Source organism: Mustelus asterias, chromosome 23 (assembly GCF_964213995.1).
Source record: "Mustelus asterias chromosome 23, sMusAst1.hap1.1, whole genome shotgun sequence".
NCBI classification, from domain to species: domain Eukaryota; kingdom Metazoa; phylum Chordata; class Chondrichthyes; order Carcharhiniformes; family Triakidae; genus Mustelus; species Mustelus asterias.
Window position 1 is genome coordinate 25,832,789 of NC_135823.1, and position 17,696 is coordinate 25,850,484.

The window sequence follows — 17,696 nt, forward strand, 5'->3', positions numbered from 1 at the left end:
GGGACAGAGATAGTCTAGCCTTGGATGTAGGGTGAAGAAAATAAGACATTGAAGAAAACACTGGAGAAACATGGACTTCTCAGCCTTGAAATTAGGCTATGAAACTAGCAAGAGGCAAATTTAACTTAGGTCAGAAAATATTTTTTTTTGCAGAGAGGCAGCACATGGACTGAACTTCCAATAAGACAAGAATTGTTAAAAGGTACAGCTGGATGCTACGAACTCTACACAGAACGGAAATGGATAGAAAAGCATCGCATCTGTACCGATATTAACTTGAGGGCAGAGGGAGAAATTTTCAACAATGGCAGTGATGACTGAAGGTGTTATTCTATAGTAAACGGCTACACTAGTGATTAAGTCTGCCCTTTCCTGGCAATTTTAAAATGTGGCTTTCATGTCAGCACCAATGTATATGAGCATTTATCAAATTTTCTTGACAGTCAGCTTGAAGGAATTCAGTAAATTTAATCCAGAAATACCACCCACCAGCACAATTGGAAGTTAGTGGCCTAGGCACTTTTAAACAAGTGGGATGTTGAAGGTCTTTAAAACCTACTCTTTTTGATAGGAAGTCACTTACTGGCGTAGCAAGGGGAAAGTTATAAGTTTGCACAGCCTAATTATTGCAACAAAATTCCAGGTTCAAAAAGCAATTGTTAGTCTTGCATTTGAAACTTTTAAAATTTGAAACAAGATGCAAAATTGTAGGGTGACGAATTACATGCATCTCTGATAGATATTCCCTTAGGTTCAATGTCACTGATTACTTACATATGGAGGACCTTGTGTCCCCTACCTCCCTACACACAACCACAATCTGCAATGTACTTTTACTATACACTAACTGTTAAATGATTGCATGCAAAAGAATCAAGGGACATGGGAATGGGAGTTGTGAAATGGAGATGAGGTTGACGATCACCTATCACTGAGGAGCCATATGGCCTACTTCTGATGCTATGATCTGTGTATCATGACAGTCCTTATTGCATGTTAGGATGCCACATGCTACCAGCCGCATTCTGAAGGCAGGTTGAGATGCATTCTAGCAACACGAAGCACAATTACAAGACATTAAACTGGTTATTTTACATGAAATAACAAGTGAACTGAACAGTTTCCCATCTTTTGCCTACTTCTGCTTGTACTGTGAAAATCATCATACACAATAGAAACTATTTCCTTAGGAAACTCTGGTGCCATACAAAGGATAGTGAAAATCTGAAATTTATACTTTCAAGATTGAAGATGAAAGATTGTTAGACAAGGGCATTGAGGGACAGGGATCAAAGATGGACAAGTTAAGTAGAGATATAAATCAGCCCTGATCTATTAAATGGCTGAAAAGTTTTAAGCAGCTGAATATCCAACTTCTGTTCATAAATCTCAAACTTATTGATTGGTACTCCAACATTTTTTTTTAGTGACTGCAGTGTGTATTAAATAGTTTTGCATCTAGCTAGGTCACTCGAGTCTCATAAACAGTGTGCAATGAGAGAGTCCGATTAAAATCTGGTGGCAAATCTTTCTCTCAAACATGGATGGTGGATGACACCATAACTGGTCCCTAGGGAGAGACTGACCACAAAATAGAATTTCGAGTTTTAGAAAATATTCTTATAATATTCGATCAAAGGTTGTCATGGAAACACCACATTTACTGCCAATGGGCAAGCCACTCAATGGCAATTTTTGTTTCCTTGATTTCAGCATCCTTGAAGCACATTGAGAAAGAGATTTAATTGCAGGCCTCTTGACTATACACAGAGGAACCATAACCCACAATGAATTATGACCAGTCATCAAATAACAAATCTAATATAGGCAGACAGGCAGCAGAGGAGGATCTTGAGTGTTGCATTGAACCCAACATCTGGTACAAACTATTTTTATGCTTTAAGCAGCATGAATAAATCATCATTCTATACCTAACCTGATTATCCACAGAAAAAGTGAGACCTTTATTTTTCTTAAAAGAGATAAATATTCCAGCATGTCTGACACACATAAACGTACATAAAGTCAACCATCCCATTTGGTTTTGGCGACTACTACAGTAGAAAGGCCTGCGCGCCAAACACAAATTTCACCCACAAAACAAACCAGGAACAAGCAACTGGATTCCATTTGAATTCTCAATCGTTTCAAGTTAGCAGTAGGCAAGATAGTTAAACATTCATTTGTTTAAAGTTTAGAATAGTTTGCATACACAAAACTGGAAGTAGTTAGGTTAGCCGACAATGATTTACTAGCTGCCAATTTGCAATCCACTGCTAGTAAATTTGACATTTGCCACAAGGGCAACACCATTTCAGAGCAGACAAATCTGGAGATACAGCAAGGATTTGTTGAAGTTACTGGAACGGATAATCATCTGCTTTCCTCGGGTTCCAATCCAAACACTACTCCAATTAAGCAGAAGACATTGTTTCTCCTTGCTGGGGAATCTAGAACAAGCTTCAGGGTAAAGAGAATCATTTTAGATTGAGATGAGGAGAGCTTTCTTCATTCAAAGGGTTTTGAATCCTTGGCATTCTCTACCCAGGAGAGCTGTGACTGGGCTATTATTGAATATATTTAAGGCTTAGATAGACATTTTTGGTCTCAGGGTATCAGTGGATATCAGGAGTGGGCAGCAAAGTGGAGCTGAAGTCCAAGATCGGTCATGATCATAGTGAATGGCAGAGCAGGCTTTACGGGCCATATGGTTTTCACCTGCTCCAAGATGCTCTTTCAGAGAATAATAGAATCCCTACAATGCAGAAAGAGGCCATAGAGCCTGCACCAACAATCCCACCCAGGCACTATTCCCGTAACCCCAGGTATTTAACCTGCTAATCCCCCTGACACTAAGGGGCAATTTAGCATGGCCAATCAACCTAACCCTACACATCTTGGGAGTGTGGGAGAGAACAGGAGCACCCGGAGGAAATCCATGCAGAAACAGGGAGAACGTGCAAACTCCACACATTCACCGAAGGCCAGAATTGAACCTGGGTCCCTGGCATGGTGCAGAATCAATGAGGCAAATGGCCTCCTTTTGCACTACAGGGATTCCATGGTTCAACATAGAAAACTTAAATAATTCTCCTTGAATTACAGAAAATAATATGGTCCTGTGCTAAAGCTTATCGTAAAGCAGGATCTGAAACAAAGTGGAAATCATGATCATAGCACAGAATTCTGATCAAACCATTGCTCAAATAACGTCAGTGCGGATGATCAAGAAACACAGGAAGAGAGGTCATCCAGCCTGTTCTATCAGTCAATTCGATCATGGTTGACCTAAATCTTAACTCCACCCATCCTCCCCAACCTCAACAGCTTTTTGTGATAACCAGTGGTACCCATTCGTGAAGATTTGTTAACTTTTCATCCTTCTCCCTCTCTGATGGCTTCAAAGGGGACTGAAATACCACTCCTGCGCTGAAGCTTATTTGTAAGAGGAAAGCAAAATACATCTCTAGCTCAAGCACAGCTTCAAAGCATACATCGTAAAAGACAAATCAGATGGTTATATTTAAATTGAATGACTTGGCCTCCACTTGTGAACAAATTGACCAACGTCAATACACACACACATCAAAAGAGAAAAAAATATTTTCTGTTTATCGCAACCTTAGTCCTCACGTTATACTGCTGTTAACAGCGGGAATCTCGCACAGTTACCATCAACAGTATTAGTTCAATGTAAAAATGCCCACAGTGAGGCTGCCGACTCTTGTTCCTTGGCAATCATTCATTCAATTGATCTTAAAATTGTGCATCTTACTTTTCAAATTGTATTCTACATATAGAGTATAAATGAATTTACAAACTCCACAATGGCCACTGTAGAGCAACATTAACAAAAGCTCAAGTGTACCAGCCTAATCTTTCAGATCACTTTGAGGATCATTATGATCATTAGGTGGGAAGAATGTGGGAATCTTTCACATAGGGAGTTGCAGCAGTCAATTTGTGCACAGTAAGATTTCCAAATAAGTCAGTAATCCATTTTTGGTGATGTTGATTGACGGTTGATATTCGTGCTCTTCTCCAAATAGTACCCTGGGTGGCACGGTGGCACAGTTGTTAGCACTGTTGCCTGACAACGTCAACGACCCAGGTTCGATTCCCAGCTTGGGTAACTGTCTGTGCACAGTCTGCACACAGTCTGCACATTCTCTCCGTGGGTTTCCTCCCACAGTCCGAAAGACATGCTGGTAGGTAGGTGCACTGGCGATGCTAAATTCTCCCTCCGTGTACCTGAACAGACGCCGGAGTGTGGCATATAGGGGATTTTCACAGTAACTTCATTGCAGTGTTAATGCAAGTGTACTTGTGACCAATAAATAAACTTAACTTGGGAAATTTCACAGACACCACAGCCAAGAGCTCAATTTAACATTTCATCCAAAAATCACAGCACCCTGACAATGCAATACCCCCTTTGTACTGCACAAACCCATGCTTAAACTCAGTAGCAATACATGTTTCTCTCTTGGCCTTTACATTCATCCAGAAATATTAGAGAATAGATGTAATGAAAATCTAAACTCTGTAGTCCATTCACATCCCTTAGGTTTTTTTAAAAAACAGAGCTACTATCTTTCACTATTAACTTCACTACTGCCTTTTCACTCAATGATGTAACTGTTTTTGAAGTCTCTGGCTGATGAAGCTGGTTTCGTGGTATACTTTGGGGGGAGTTGAGCACTTCAACTTGTACCATTTCCAAAAGGTTGTCTGCCTGGAAGTGGAAAAGCACTGGCCATGCCAATGCCACAACTTCCATAGCGCCAGCAATAACTATTCACCACATGAACGTTCAACGTTTTACTGCATGAAACAAATTTAAAATGAAAAGACGCGAAAGTTGAATCATTTAAATTTAAAGTTTATTTATTAGTGTCACCAGTAGGCTTACATTAACACTGCAATGAAGTTACTGTGAAAATCCCCTAGTGGCCACACTCCTGCGCCTGTTCGGGTGCACTGAGGGAGAATTTAGCATGGTCAATGCACCTTACCAGCACGTCTTTTGGATTGTGGGAGGGAACCGGAGCACTCGGAGGAAACTCACGCAGACAGTCACCCAAGCTGAGAATTGAACCTGGATCCCTGGCACTGAGGCAGCAGTGCTAACCATTGTGCTGCCCCATTTCTGTACAGCCATCCTGAGTGTTTTTTTAAAAAAGGTTCTTGTAACACACATCAGACAGCAGATTACCTTCAGCTCAGAATCAACATGACTGGTGCTATAAAAATGTCTTATTACATTTAAATATTCAAACAACTTACCTTCAACTAGAAACACATCCCAAGTCAATTCACCGAGACAAAAGTCAATGTCAAGCCAAAGGAGGCGATATTAACAGGAGTAACTGTAAGCTTGGTCAAAGGAGTAGGTTTTATGCTGGTCTTAAAAGGAAGGAGAACTGGAGATGCCAAGAGGTGTAGGGAGGAAGTTCCTGATAATAGGGCCTAGATGGTTACAGACATGGCCACCTCTGCCAGAGTGAAAACAGTTGGAGGAATGTGGGAGAAAAACAGAGCTCTCAGGGTTGCAGACAAAGGGAGTTACTTTGAAGTGCAGTGACTAATGCCAAGTAGAAGAACCCTTCCAAGCCACATATCATCCTGACTTGGTGCTGTATCGCTGTTCCTTCACTGTCAGAGGCTCAGAACCCTGGAATTCCCTTGGCTCAAAATCGTGGAACTTCCTCCCCTAACAGCACTGGTTGTACCTACACGGCATGGGCTGTACTGGTTAAAGACAGTGGCTCACCACCACCTCTCAAAGGCAATTTGGAATGGGCAACAAATGCTGGCCTAGCCAGTCACACTGACATCCCATGAAAGAATTTTAAAAAACAAATGCATCAGGTATTTTGTAAACAAAATCTCACAATCACCACGCAATAAAGAATCAGTTATTTTTTTGAGTAGAGCAATAAGAACCCCGATTCTTCTTGGATTAGTGGCCATGAATTTTTTTACTATCTGTCTGAACCAGTGAAATGGGCAAAAAGGGAACTGATTTCACATCTCAGTAGAAGAGGTCAGTTTCTTCAGTTTAACAGCGAATTATCAGTTCAGATTATCAGCTCAAGACTCTGGCGTGAGGCTCAGACCCACACAAGTCACTGATGCAGTGGTAAGATTCTTACCAAAATGATACAACACACTGCCTTGTGGTCACTTTCTTAAAAAGTGGCTTTAAATTTAACTTGCATTTGAATCTGATCTAAAATGTGAATTTTCTCCCCTTTGAAACATTTCTGATCGTCTCTCCCACCCGTCTCAAATTATAAAATTAAATAAAAATCAGAAAATGCTTAGCATGGTAACAACTTTCCCTCTGCACAGGCAATACGGCAGGTTGAAAACCTATCCGTTTTCACAACAGCAGTTTCTGATCGAATTCCATGACAAAACATGAAGAATTAACCATATTGGTGTGGGGGACTGCAGTCACATATAACACAGGCTAGGTAGAGACAAGAGATTTCCTTCCCTAAAGGACATTCTGTTGAAAGGTTATTGGCCAGAAATCTGAACTTGTTTCTCTCTTCACAGATGCATCCAGTCCTGTTGAGTATTTCTAGCATTTTCTGTTTACATTTCAGATTTCCAACAACTGCAGTATTTTGTTTTTGTGATTAGTGAAGTAAATGAGCTGCCTAAATTGTGAGGGAGGACTGATCAGACAAGATTAAACCATAGTTGCATATTAACAGTTCTATTTAAAATCTTCCAGAGCAGCAATATGCAGGCAAGGCTATCAATCGACTCATGGTTACTTTAGTTTTGTTTGTATCTTATCTCTTCCTTTTTTTCCAGAAACACACTACTAATCAAACTTGTATACAAGAAATACAATTCCCAAAACTAAATTTTCTTTATGTATTTTTCCAATCTCTTTAGGTTAAATGCAGAAGTTGTTATTTTTTCTGTAAACAAATTACCAGATTTAATTAGTTCCCCACTTAACCGAGACTGGGAAGTGGGAGACAGTGAGATTAGATGTTACAAATGTGACGGGCATTGGTCTTGTAAGTCTGACTAGAATTTGGAAGTGTCAAACCAGTTTTTAAGTAAGCATTATTTCACAGTACAAAACTGTCCAATGTTTGGCACTTTGATTGGTAACTCCCCAGGATTATTGGCATAAAAATTGGAAAATTGTCACATGGTACAATGTGCTGGGCGTGGCAAATATACATGAACAGAGTACATGATATTGACACAGAGTGTATAACAAAGGTGTGTCCTCCCCCAACATTAGCGTCCCTCATACCAAACAGCAACAAACTTCAGAGAATAATAGACAAGTTATCCCGACTTCCATCTTCAATGGAGTGTATGGAATTGGTTCCCTCCAGAGATGCTCGTTACTTGGCAAGAGAAATTTCCCAGGTATTTATGCAACATCTGCATGTCTGCACAGAAATATTGATCAATATTCCTATGATATTTGTAGAGCTTTAAAGCTTATGTTTAAATCACTGATGAAACAACAGCAATGATCTCTCAAAAACAAGAGTAATAGTGAAACACTGCAATAAAAATCTCCACACTGTCAGCAGAATTCAAAAAAGATCCTTGGCTAGCATTCAGATTTTGCTATCTTCTACAGACAGGTGGTGCGGGTTGGCAGCCAAGATGAAGATCCGTGTCTAGGAGTAAGGCAAAGGGAAAGGTTGCACAGAGAGGCTTATACCATTCAAAGAAGCATCTTGCCAGTGGGTGAAATTCTTGGCACCGACAGAAATGATCAACTTAAATGATCGTCCTTTCTACGGTGGGGGGTGATGCAACCCTCAGACACAAAAATCACTTGTCACTCACTTCAAAGCAATGCCAGTGTCAAAATTGAGCAGCATGAGGGAATAGGTCACAGTTCTCCATTATACCATAGTCACGACTTCAAAACATTGGATATAAAAGGGCAGCAAATGCATAATCTGAAGACTCAAACTTCAAGCCTTGTTCAATAGGCCAGAGCAGACCCCAGTCTGATTAGACGCAAAATAACTGGAATGCAAGCTGCTCCAGTCTTGCTGTGCAAGATGACTTATAAATGATTTCACACAGTAAGAATTGAGTACTTCACATTCCCGCTTCGAATCTGACCACAACATAGGCACGTCTAGCCCTGCTCTGGCCTTACCACACATCAGTTTTAAAATACATTCTCCTGAACCTGGCTGAAATGGCAATTATTAAACAGGGAGACCAAACATGCTCTTCAAGCACAATGGCTATCACAGCCAAATCAAATTCTCTCAGCATCTCCATACTTCTGGCAGAGATTACTGGATAGATTAGGAAAAGGATCTTTAGTCAATGTTTCCTTCCTTAACCCAAGGCACTGAAACCAATTATACTGCCATTCCTGCTGAGATCAGTACCAAGTAGGGATGAAAGAATGAACTTGCATTTATAAAGGTGCTTTTCATTACCTCATATCCCAAAACATTTCACAGCCAATTAAGCACATTTTTGGAGGTAATGACTATAGTAATGTGGAAAGGACGGCAGCACATTTGCCCAGAGCCAAGATCTCACAGACAGCAATGCGACTATCACTAGATCACGTGTTTTAAGAACACTGGTGAAAAGATAAATATTGATCAGGACACCTGGGGAACTCTCCTGCTTTTCTTCAAATAGTGCCACAGAAAGTTTAATGTCTCATTTAAAGTCAGCAACACAGACAGTGCAGCACTGCCCAAGTACTGCATTGCCGTGTCAACCTAGATTGCGTGCTCAAGTAACAAGAGTAGGGCTTGAATCCATTTTACCGTTTAACACAGGTGAAAGTGCTCCCACTGGGCCGAGGCTGAAACTTCAACCCAAGGTCTCACTGATCTGCAGTGTGAACATGCTGCACACTGGGGTAGCCTCATTACAACATGTTCAAAATGTACTAAAATCATTTGCTGCTAGTTAAGGGGCAGAGCAATAGAAGTTACGAGCTGTACCCAGTTACACGTCAAACACAGGAGAAGCAAGAAAACTTCCCCATTCAAATAACTGGGTCAAAATTATTCACAAGGCGAAAGCTGGGTACAGGGAAAACCAACAAAGGACATTCATTAGAGTGTACAGCCCTGGCAATACAACACAAAACAAAATAGTACACTTGGGCTTAGATATTTCTGCAAAAAGAAATCAAGACACTGGAAAAGGGGGAGAATATGACAATCAAGGTAATACGAAATATTAGTTTTTAATTCAATGGATAGGCTCCAGGATTTAGGGTCATTTACTTTGGAAAACACAGGCTTTAGAAGAGTTACAATTTTAAAATGGTGAAGGATACAATTTGGTTAAATAGTTTATTTGAAATAAACAGGAATGGCACATGTGACTGGAACCCATCCTTATAATACCCATTGGCAGAGTCAGATGCTGAGAAGTATTTTTTGCCATGGTGTTCCCTCCAGAATAATGTTCTATAAGAAATGGGTTGATACAGCCCTCTAGGTGACAACTCCACAAGTTTGTGAGAAGAGGGAATTTTGAAGAGGCAAAATTACCACAACAGTAACTAAACTTGATTGGCTGTAAAGCACTTTTGAAACATCCTAAGCTTGTGACAAGCACTATATTAAATACAAGTTCCCCTCTTTCTGAAACGTGTAGTCTATTGGAACCTCCTGAACTTGCTCGATTGCCTTGGCATGGAAAGGGTGGGGTGTCGGAATGGGGGTCCAGGAAGGATTTGTTGCAATGTATTTTTTTCTGAATCACCCAAAGGAGTAAGGGAGAAGATTTAATTTTCTTTTACACATAATTTTTTAGAATGTGGAGAGACCCTCCCAGGGATGGTGTTGAGAGTGGAATCCAGAAAGCTTTCAAAAGAAAAATGGATGAATGTGTGAGAAAGAAAACTGGGCGAAGAAAAGAATTAAAGTAGACTGGCTTTCAGAGAGTTGGCGTAGGAGCAGTGGGCTAACAGCCATCCTTCAGTTCTGTAAATCTTTGATTCCATGATTCTTGATGCCTGTTCAGAACCATATTCAAAAATATTAAGACAGCCAACTGAAACTATTTGATTTTTAACAAATATAGATAGGCAAGATGGGAGAACTTTAAACAGCTCCTTGCACCACAGTGGAAGCACTAAGAACACTCAGCAAATACATTTATCAAGCATCCTGACCACAACACATTCAAAGCAGCACAACGTTCAGTGTACCTTTGCTCCTATGAGCAGTATTTCAAGAAAAAAGTGAAGCCCTTTCCGCTGCTAATGGATCTAAAACAAGGGGACATAATCCTTAAAAGTAGAGCCCATTGAGTTAGGATTGAAATCAAGAAACATTTCACAATGTGTAGTGAAAATCTGGAATTCTCACCCCAAACGGTTATGGGTGCTAGGTCCATTGAAACTTTCAAGATGGAAATCAATGGATTTCATTAGGTAAGGATATCAAGGTATTAGGAGAAAAATCAGGTGTTAAGGTCTACATCATTCATGGTCTAATAGAATGATGGAACCAGGGTGGAGGAGCTGAATGGCCTACTCCTGTTTCTGTATTCCTGATACTAGCATTCAAACAATGGAACTATCAAATTGTTGTGTTTCAGATGAGAAAGCTGAATAAACTTACTGAGCATTAAATCGCTTGGTTCACATTTACGGTATGGTCTGTCAGTATGTAAAAAAACTGTGAAACCATATTTTCAATTGCTCATCAGTATTTTCTTTTAAACATCAACAGTAGATAATCCACATGCAATAAAGTTCAACTGAACACACACACACAAATTTTATGGTGTATTAAACAAAATGCCACAGTAACAATGAAAACATGAATGTAGAATATAGCTGGAAGCAGACCCAACACTTGACACTTTCCACATTTTGATACCTTTTGCTACACTCCAAATGCATTAGAAAGTCATTAAAACATCAGTCATCCATAATTCTCCACATAGACCATCACAAAGTGTATCCATTACAAGGAGACATGGAAGAATGCATTTTATCTCTGATGGCATGAGACAGGCATACACGTACTAATAATAATTTTCAATCAGTACTGACATTTACGATATAATGTATTCATTCACCAGAACACAGTAGTTCCATTTGAACCGCAACATTACATCTTCACAAATCACTTACGCGATTACCATTAATTAAACAGGAATAGGACTGTGACAACATGACAAAAAGAAACCAAGAAACCAAGCACAATCTCTTTTAAATCTGCAATCCACCACCAGTCCCAAATTACCTGGAATGACAAACTGATGCAAGCTGAAACCTCACTGAAATACATTTTCTCAGTTCTGCCAAAAGGTCATTGACCAGAAACATTATCCCTGTTTCTCTCTCCGCAGATGCTATGCTGTCTGACCTGAGTATTTCCAGCAGTTTCTGTTTTTACCTCGATAGAGTACCGATAGATCAACTACCAAAATCAGAATGTGACACCCAAGCCTCTCAGTCTTAACAATTCTTATTTATTGGTTTCACAGTTTGAAATTTGTGGACCTGAGGGTTTCAAAGTGGTATTATTGACTGTTGGTGTAGATGCAAACTAAAGGAAACATTAAATTAAACATTGTGACCCATTTCATGCATTTGCAACACACCTACATGGCCCACAAAGAATGAAAGCCTTAACCCTGCCACAAACCACAACACTATTTGAACCTAGAGACTATCTAGAGATACTCTATCTGTTTTTAAAAGAAGTATCATGGAGGTGAACCCAATTACTCTCATGTTCCTTCCCAGTCTCTTCAGTTCAATCCTTCACAAAATGCAGCTCATCTAAAACAACATACGAACAATATAGGATGGGAATAAAGTCCAATTTCCCCCATGTTCACCAATGTCCCATCCTTCCTATGCAACCATATCAACATCTCTGCCCTTTTCTGCTAATCCCTCCACGTGGTGACTTAGTAGCAATTTCATAAGTGGGTATTACCACACATGTCAGCACAAGATTCCCCCCGCTCCCCCCCCCTCTCGGACAGGGTCTGCATTAATACCTTGATAAAATGTTGACTTGAGAATTTATTTGGTGGGGTTATCATAATTTGAGAGTTAAATATTACACATGTACTTCACAAGACAAAATGCCCAACTAAACTGGTCAAATAATTTAGTGTCAGCAAATTAGAATGCAGCATTGACAATCTATTAAAAATATACGTGCATCTTTCACATCAGCATCTTTCAAATGTCTATTAATGATATTTATATATTCCTTTATCCACTGCTTTACCCCATGCGGGCAGCACATTGGTTAGCACTGCTGCCTCACAGCGCCAAGGACCAGGGTTCAGTTCCAGCCTTGGGTGACTGTCTGTGTGGAGCTTGCACATTCTCCGTGTCTGCGTGGGTTTCCTCTGGATGCTCCAGTTTCCTCCCACAGTCCAAAGATGTGCGGGTTAGGTTGATTTGCCAAAATCAATTGCCCCTTAGTGTCAGGAGGATTAGCAGGGCAAATATGTGGGGTTACAGGGATAACACCTGGGTGGGACTGTTGTCAGTATAGTCTCAATGTGCCAAACGGTCTCTTTCTGCACTGCAGGGATTCTATGATCCTAGGTGATAACCCATTAATTTTACATGGATACCACTAAGAGGCTGTTATGAATCAGTTAGGAACTAGTCTATTATCAACACAGGAATTTTGGTCTCAAAATGAATCATTCATCCAATAGTAACTCTTTAGTACAGTAACTTCCACAAAACCTTATGACCCAAGTCTTGGGTTAGCCGCTCATATCACCATGGTCTCATGTTACAGCCCATCCAGAATAGAATCTTCACCTCCATTAATGAAAACTGAATTTTCTCAATATGCTTCAGTACCTGCTGCTAAAAATTTGAACATACACTTGCTCCAAAAAAGAAAATGTCCATCCTTTTTCACACATGCTACCATGACCTTATTTCTCCGTATTTTGTACAAATCCACATTACTGATGCATGATGATGCATACACCAAAGGATTCAGAATTATGACAATCATTGGTTGTTGATCATTAATTTCCAAGAATTAACCAGTTAATAACGTCATAATATGTTTTCTAGAATTAGCAAAAGCTAAAACTAGAAAAATATGCAACACAAAGAAAATGTCAACTATTTAAATTCAGGATGTTGGTATCACTGGCATGGCTGACATTTCTTGTCCATCCCTAACTCTCTTGTTGTGGAGATAAGATTTCTCCTGCAGTTTGCAGTCAGACAGCAATGAAGGCAGTTCTGCAAGTCATTTGAAGAAAATGTGGAGATATATAAATCTGACTGAAAAAACTGAAAGGGCCAATTTTGGGAGAAACGTGTTTGTATTTTTTTTTTTAAAAAGGGCGTAGCAATCTAAGTAACAGTAAGCACTGGATCATTAACCTTTGGCACCAGAGAATAGTGGTCGCATCTCTTTTCCAGAGATCCCTGTTCTTCTTGCTGCACTCCAGGACCTGGCAAGTAAAGAAAAGTATCGACTATGGGGGGAAAAAAGGAAGCTATGACAAAAAATGGATCCTCATCAGGATAATCTTGCAAGTTCCCTGAAAACCATACGAGTATGGCATGGACAGAAGGCCACCTGCCCATCCCAATAAACACAAGAGATGCACATGTGAAGAATCTGTAAAGAAATAAAATGGAAGCACAGGGGCATTCAAGCCCACCAGACAGCATACTCACCTCAAAAATCACACACAATATTGGCTGGCTATTTTATTCTTACAGGTATAACTGTTCAAACAGGAGGCTTTCATTGTTCCAATTGTAAAGACACCAATAAACACAAATGCAATCTGAAAAAATTACATATATATATATTTAAAAATTTAAAAATCCAATACAGCTTACTTATTCTAATACAGCTTATTTATTGAGGGCAGGAGACAGTATTACGTGCATGTCAGTACAAATTCAATACATGTAGTCAAAAGCAACCAAGATCAAGAAGGGAAAGTCCCACGATCAAATTCTGAGAAATGAATTATTTTCAGAAATATTTCACTTCTCAGTAAACGGAAACCTAGTGGATTCTAGTGAAACCTAAATAGGACTCCAGTGAGAGGAGGATACCAACAAAGGTGAGTTAAAAACCCAACAGAAGTTTTACACCCATTTTATTATTGGACTCACTGGCAGGCAATCTTTCTAAGTGGCACTGCTAACTACTTATATATGATCTTAACATTCCATCTTTAGAGATTTGAGGTTACAATATAGCCTCATTTTAAAAACAAAGCATAGTGCTCCTTCAATTTACTGAGGAGTCACATTAAACCGTAATAACAAAATGCCACTCCAGCAGATTTAAACCACAATTAAAAGAAATGCTGTTCTCTCAGAAAGGAAAAAAAATTAATTTTTACTGGAAGTTGTTTCAACCAGTACAGGTCATTAGAATTACACTGCCTCTTGGCAGCAAGTGATGACACATTTGATAGTTGGCCTCTTTTTAGGTCAAACCAAACAAACAAACTCAAATTAAGTCAGGACAAAGTAAAAAGGGGCAGCTCCCCAAAAGGAGGGGGAACAGCCCGAACAGAAATCAAAGTACAAAGGAAACTTAAAAACATCAAATTAAAATGTGATTGTCAGGGTCAATAACGCACCCCAACCCCTGCGGTGCCAGGTCATCAAGAAGTCTGTTCTCCAGTCATCATTCCTAAACAATGTGTTTTTATTACAAAGAACTGGATCTCTAAGAACATATGAGTTTTTACTAGCAATTCCTAGCTATTAATTTAGCATTACAGTTTGTCCCATGTTCTTTTGTCAGTTTTGGCTGAGTGGTATTATGTCCGAGTCAGAAGGTTGCAGATTTAAACCTCACTATCTGGGTAGGCGAACACTCCAGTGCTTTACTGAAGGAGTGCTGTCTCCCCTCTTAGGTGGGTAGAAAAAGATCCCATAGTCATATTAGAAGAACTGAGCAATTTCCCCAGTGTCCGAGCTCATATTTACCCCTCAACCAATGCCACTAAAAACAGATTATCTGGTTATTTTTATCTCGTTGCTGTGTGCAAATCGGCAGCATAACAGACCATGTTAAAAGTAGTTCACAACCCGAGCAGTATTTCAGGAGGTCCAGAGTTCATGAAAAGCATTATATAAATGCAAGTTTATTTTCCCCTCCCAGAATGAAGGAGAGGGTTGAAACTGCTTCTATTGTTTAAACCTATTAACTTTATTCAGTACATACACACACCCACAAAAGTCAGCACTCAAAACCTATAAATATTAAAATATTTACAAGTCACTGAGATTTTCTTACAGGAAAAGATAAAATCGATTCATGTTTAAAGCAATTTATAATTCCACTGGAAACAGGTTTGCTTTTCATTGATACACATACAAGCCAAGAGGTACTGAATATTTCATTTGGCTGCTATACAGCATTTGCTGACAAGCTTCTGTAATAAATCATTCCATGTTGCATGCAGTCCCTTCAAGAGTGAAGGGTCATGCGAGCAAGACCTACTCAGTGAGTTAACATTATTAAAAAATCTTCAAAATCACAAGTCCAATCAATATAATAAAATAGAATGATTGGAATTTCTCAGGGCAATGTAGAAAACTCTTATTTTTATTGAGCTCCATGTGTGGATTTCTCCTCCCAGACACAGACCTGCTCCCTCCCCCTTTCTCCAAACTTGGCTCTGACACGCTGTCTGCTCGCTGTGTTTACATTATGGGTTTGGGGCCTACTCGCCAGGTGGAAGCCTGGGCCCTCGAGTTGTCGGCTAGCCGGGTGACGCAGCCACCGAGCCCGGCTTCGCCTCCAACTCCACACCGGCGTAGGCCTCATTTTTTTTTGAAGCCGGTTTTTTTTGTTGCCGCATGCGGGTTACTCACTGTCGGGGCAGCAGCAGCGGCGGGGCACCTCTCCTCTGGAAGGCTCCGTCCACGAAAACGCCGTTCTTGCCGAGGCACTTCAGGTAGAAGTGCGGCTCCTGGAAGGTGATCTGCAGGTGGCGGCGGGAGATGAAGCTCGAGTGGCCCATGTTCACGTCCACCGGGCCCTGGCTCGAGTTGCGGCCGATGGTCACCGACTCCTGCCGCATCAGGTACTCGAAATCCCGGCCCTCGAGCTTGGCGATGGCGGCGTCGGGCGGGGCCTGCGGGTCGAGGCCCAGCTCCCAGCGCACGACGCCGCTCTTGAGCTGAGCGCTCAGCCGGCTCGGGCTGCAAGGGGCCGATTTGAGAGCCAGCAGCGCCCGGGCGCCCGTGTCGTCGCCTTCGCTGTCGGAGGGGAAGAGGGCAGCCTGCATGGCGCGGGCAGGGGGAGAGTGAGAGAGCCGGGCTCCGGGAAAGGGGAAGGGCAGCTTCCAGGGCCTGTCACTCGCTGTCCGCCGCCACGCACAGCCTCCAGTCGGCGGCTGAGCAGCGCCCAGTTTGCCTCCCGTTAGCGAGAAGTCATAACAAGCAAAGAGGGGGGGAGGGGGGGAGGGGGGGGGAGAGAGAGAGAAACACGGAGCGGAATCCCCTCCAACACACACAGGAACTGGGAGCAGCACCGAGCCCGCTCCACCCGCTCATAGATAGTGGCTGATCTGACTGGAAACTCCCTCACCCTCGACCCGAAAGACGTGCTGGTTAGGTGCTTGGCCATGCAAAATTCTCCCTCAGTGTACCAAAACAAGCGCCGGAGTGTGGCGACCAGAGGATTTTCACAGCAACTTCATTGCAGTGTTAATGTAAGCCTACTTGTGACAAATAAATAAACTTCAAAAATCTTTACTACCCCCAACCCTCCCCATCTACCCCCCCTACCACCCCAACCCCCCCTCTACCCCACAACCCCCCCTCTACCACCCAACCCCCCCAACCCTAACCCCCATCTACCACCCCAACCACCCCCTAACCCCCAACCCCGACCCCCCCCCACCCCCCTCTACCACCCCACCTCCCCCCCCTAGCACCCCAACCCCCCCCAGCACCCCAACCCCCCACCAACCAAACCCCCCTACCACCCCAACCCCCCTCTACCACCCACCCCCACACCCCCCACCCCACCCCAACGCCCCCTCTACCACCCCAACCCCCCTCTACCACCCCAACCCCCCCTCTACCACCCCAACCCCCCCTCTACCACCCCAACCCCCCCTCTACCACCCCAACCCCCCTCTACCACCCTCACACCCCCCCTCTACCACCCCAACCCCCCCTCTACCACCCCAACCCCCCCTCTACCACCCCAACCCCCCTTACCACCCCAACCCCCCTCTACCACCCCAACCCCCCCTCTACCACCCCAACCCCCCCCTCTACCACCCCAACCCCCCCTCTACCACCCCAACCCCCCCTCTACCACCCCAACCCCCCCCTCTACCACCCCAACCCCCCTCTACCACCCCAACCCCCCCCTCTACCACCCCAACCCCCCCCTCTACCACCCCAACCCCCCCTCTACCACCCCAACCCCCCCTCTACCACCCCAACCCCCCCCTCTACCACCCCAACCCCCCCCTCTACCACCCCAACCCCCCCCTCTACCACCCCAACCCCCCCCTCTACCACCCCAACCCCCCCCTCTACCACCCCAACCCCCCTCTACCACCCCAACCCCCCCTCTACCACCCCAACCCCCCCCTCTACCACCCCAACCCCCCCTCTACCACCCCAACCCCCCCCTCTACCACCCCAACCCCCCCCTACCACCCCAACCCCCCCTCTACCACCCCAACCCCCCCCTCTACCACCCCAACCC

General features: G+C 42.6%; 1 protein-coding gene across 1 annotated transcript in view; it reads right to left on the reverse strand.

Annotated features, from left to right (window-relative positions):
- The window catches only part of foxk1 (forkhead box K1), a 101,588-nt gene extending 85,192 nt beyond the window's left edge, over positions 1-16,396 (reverse strand). The window contains exon 1 of the mRNA XM_078240153.1: positions 15,842-16,396. Coding sequence (XP_078096279.1) covers positions 15,842-16,257 — 416 coding nt within the window. The 5' untranslated portion in view covers positions 16,258-16,396. The remainder of the gene's footprint in view (positions 1-15,841) is intronic.
- Positions 16,397-17,696: the final 1,300 nt, after the last annotated feature.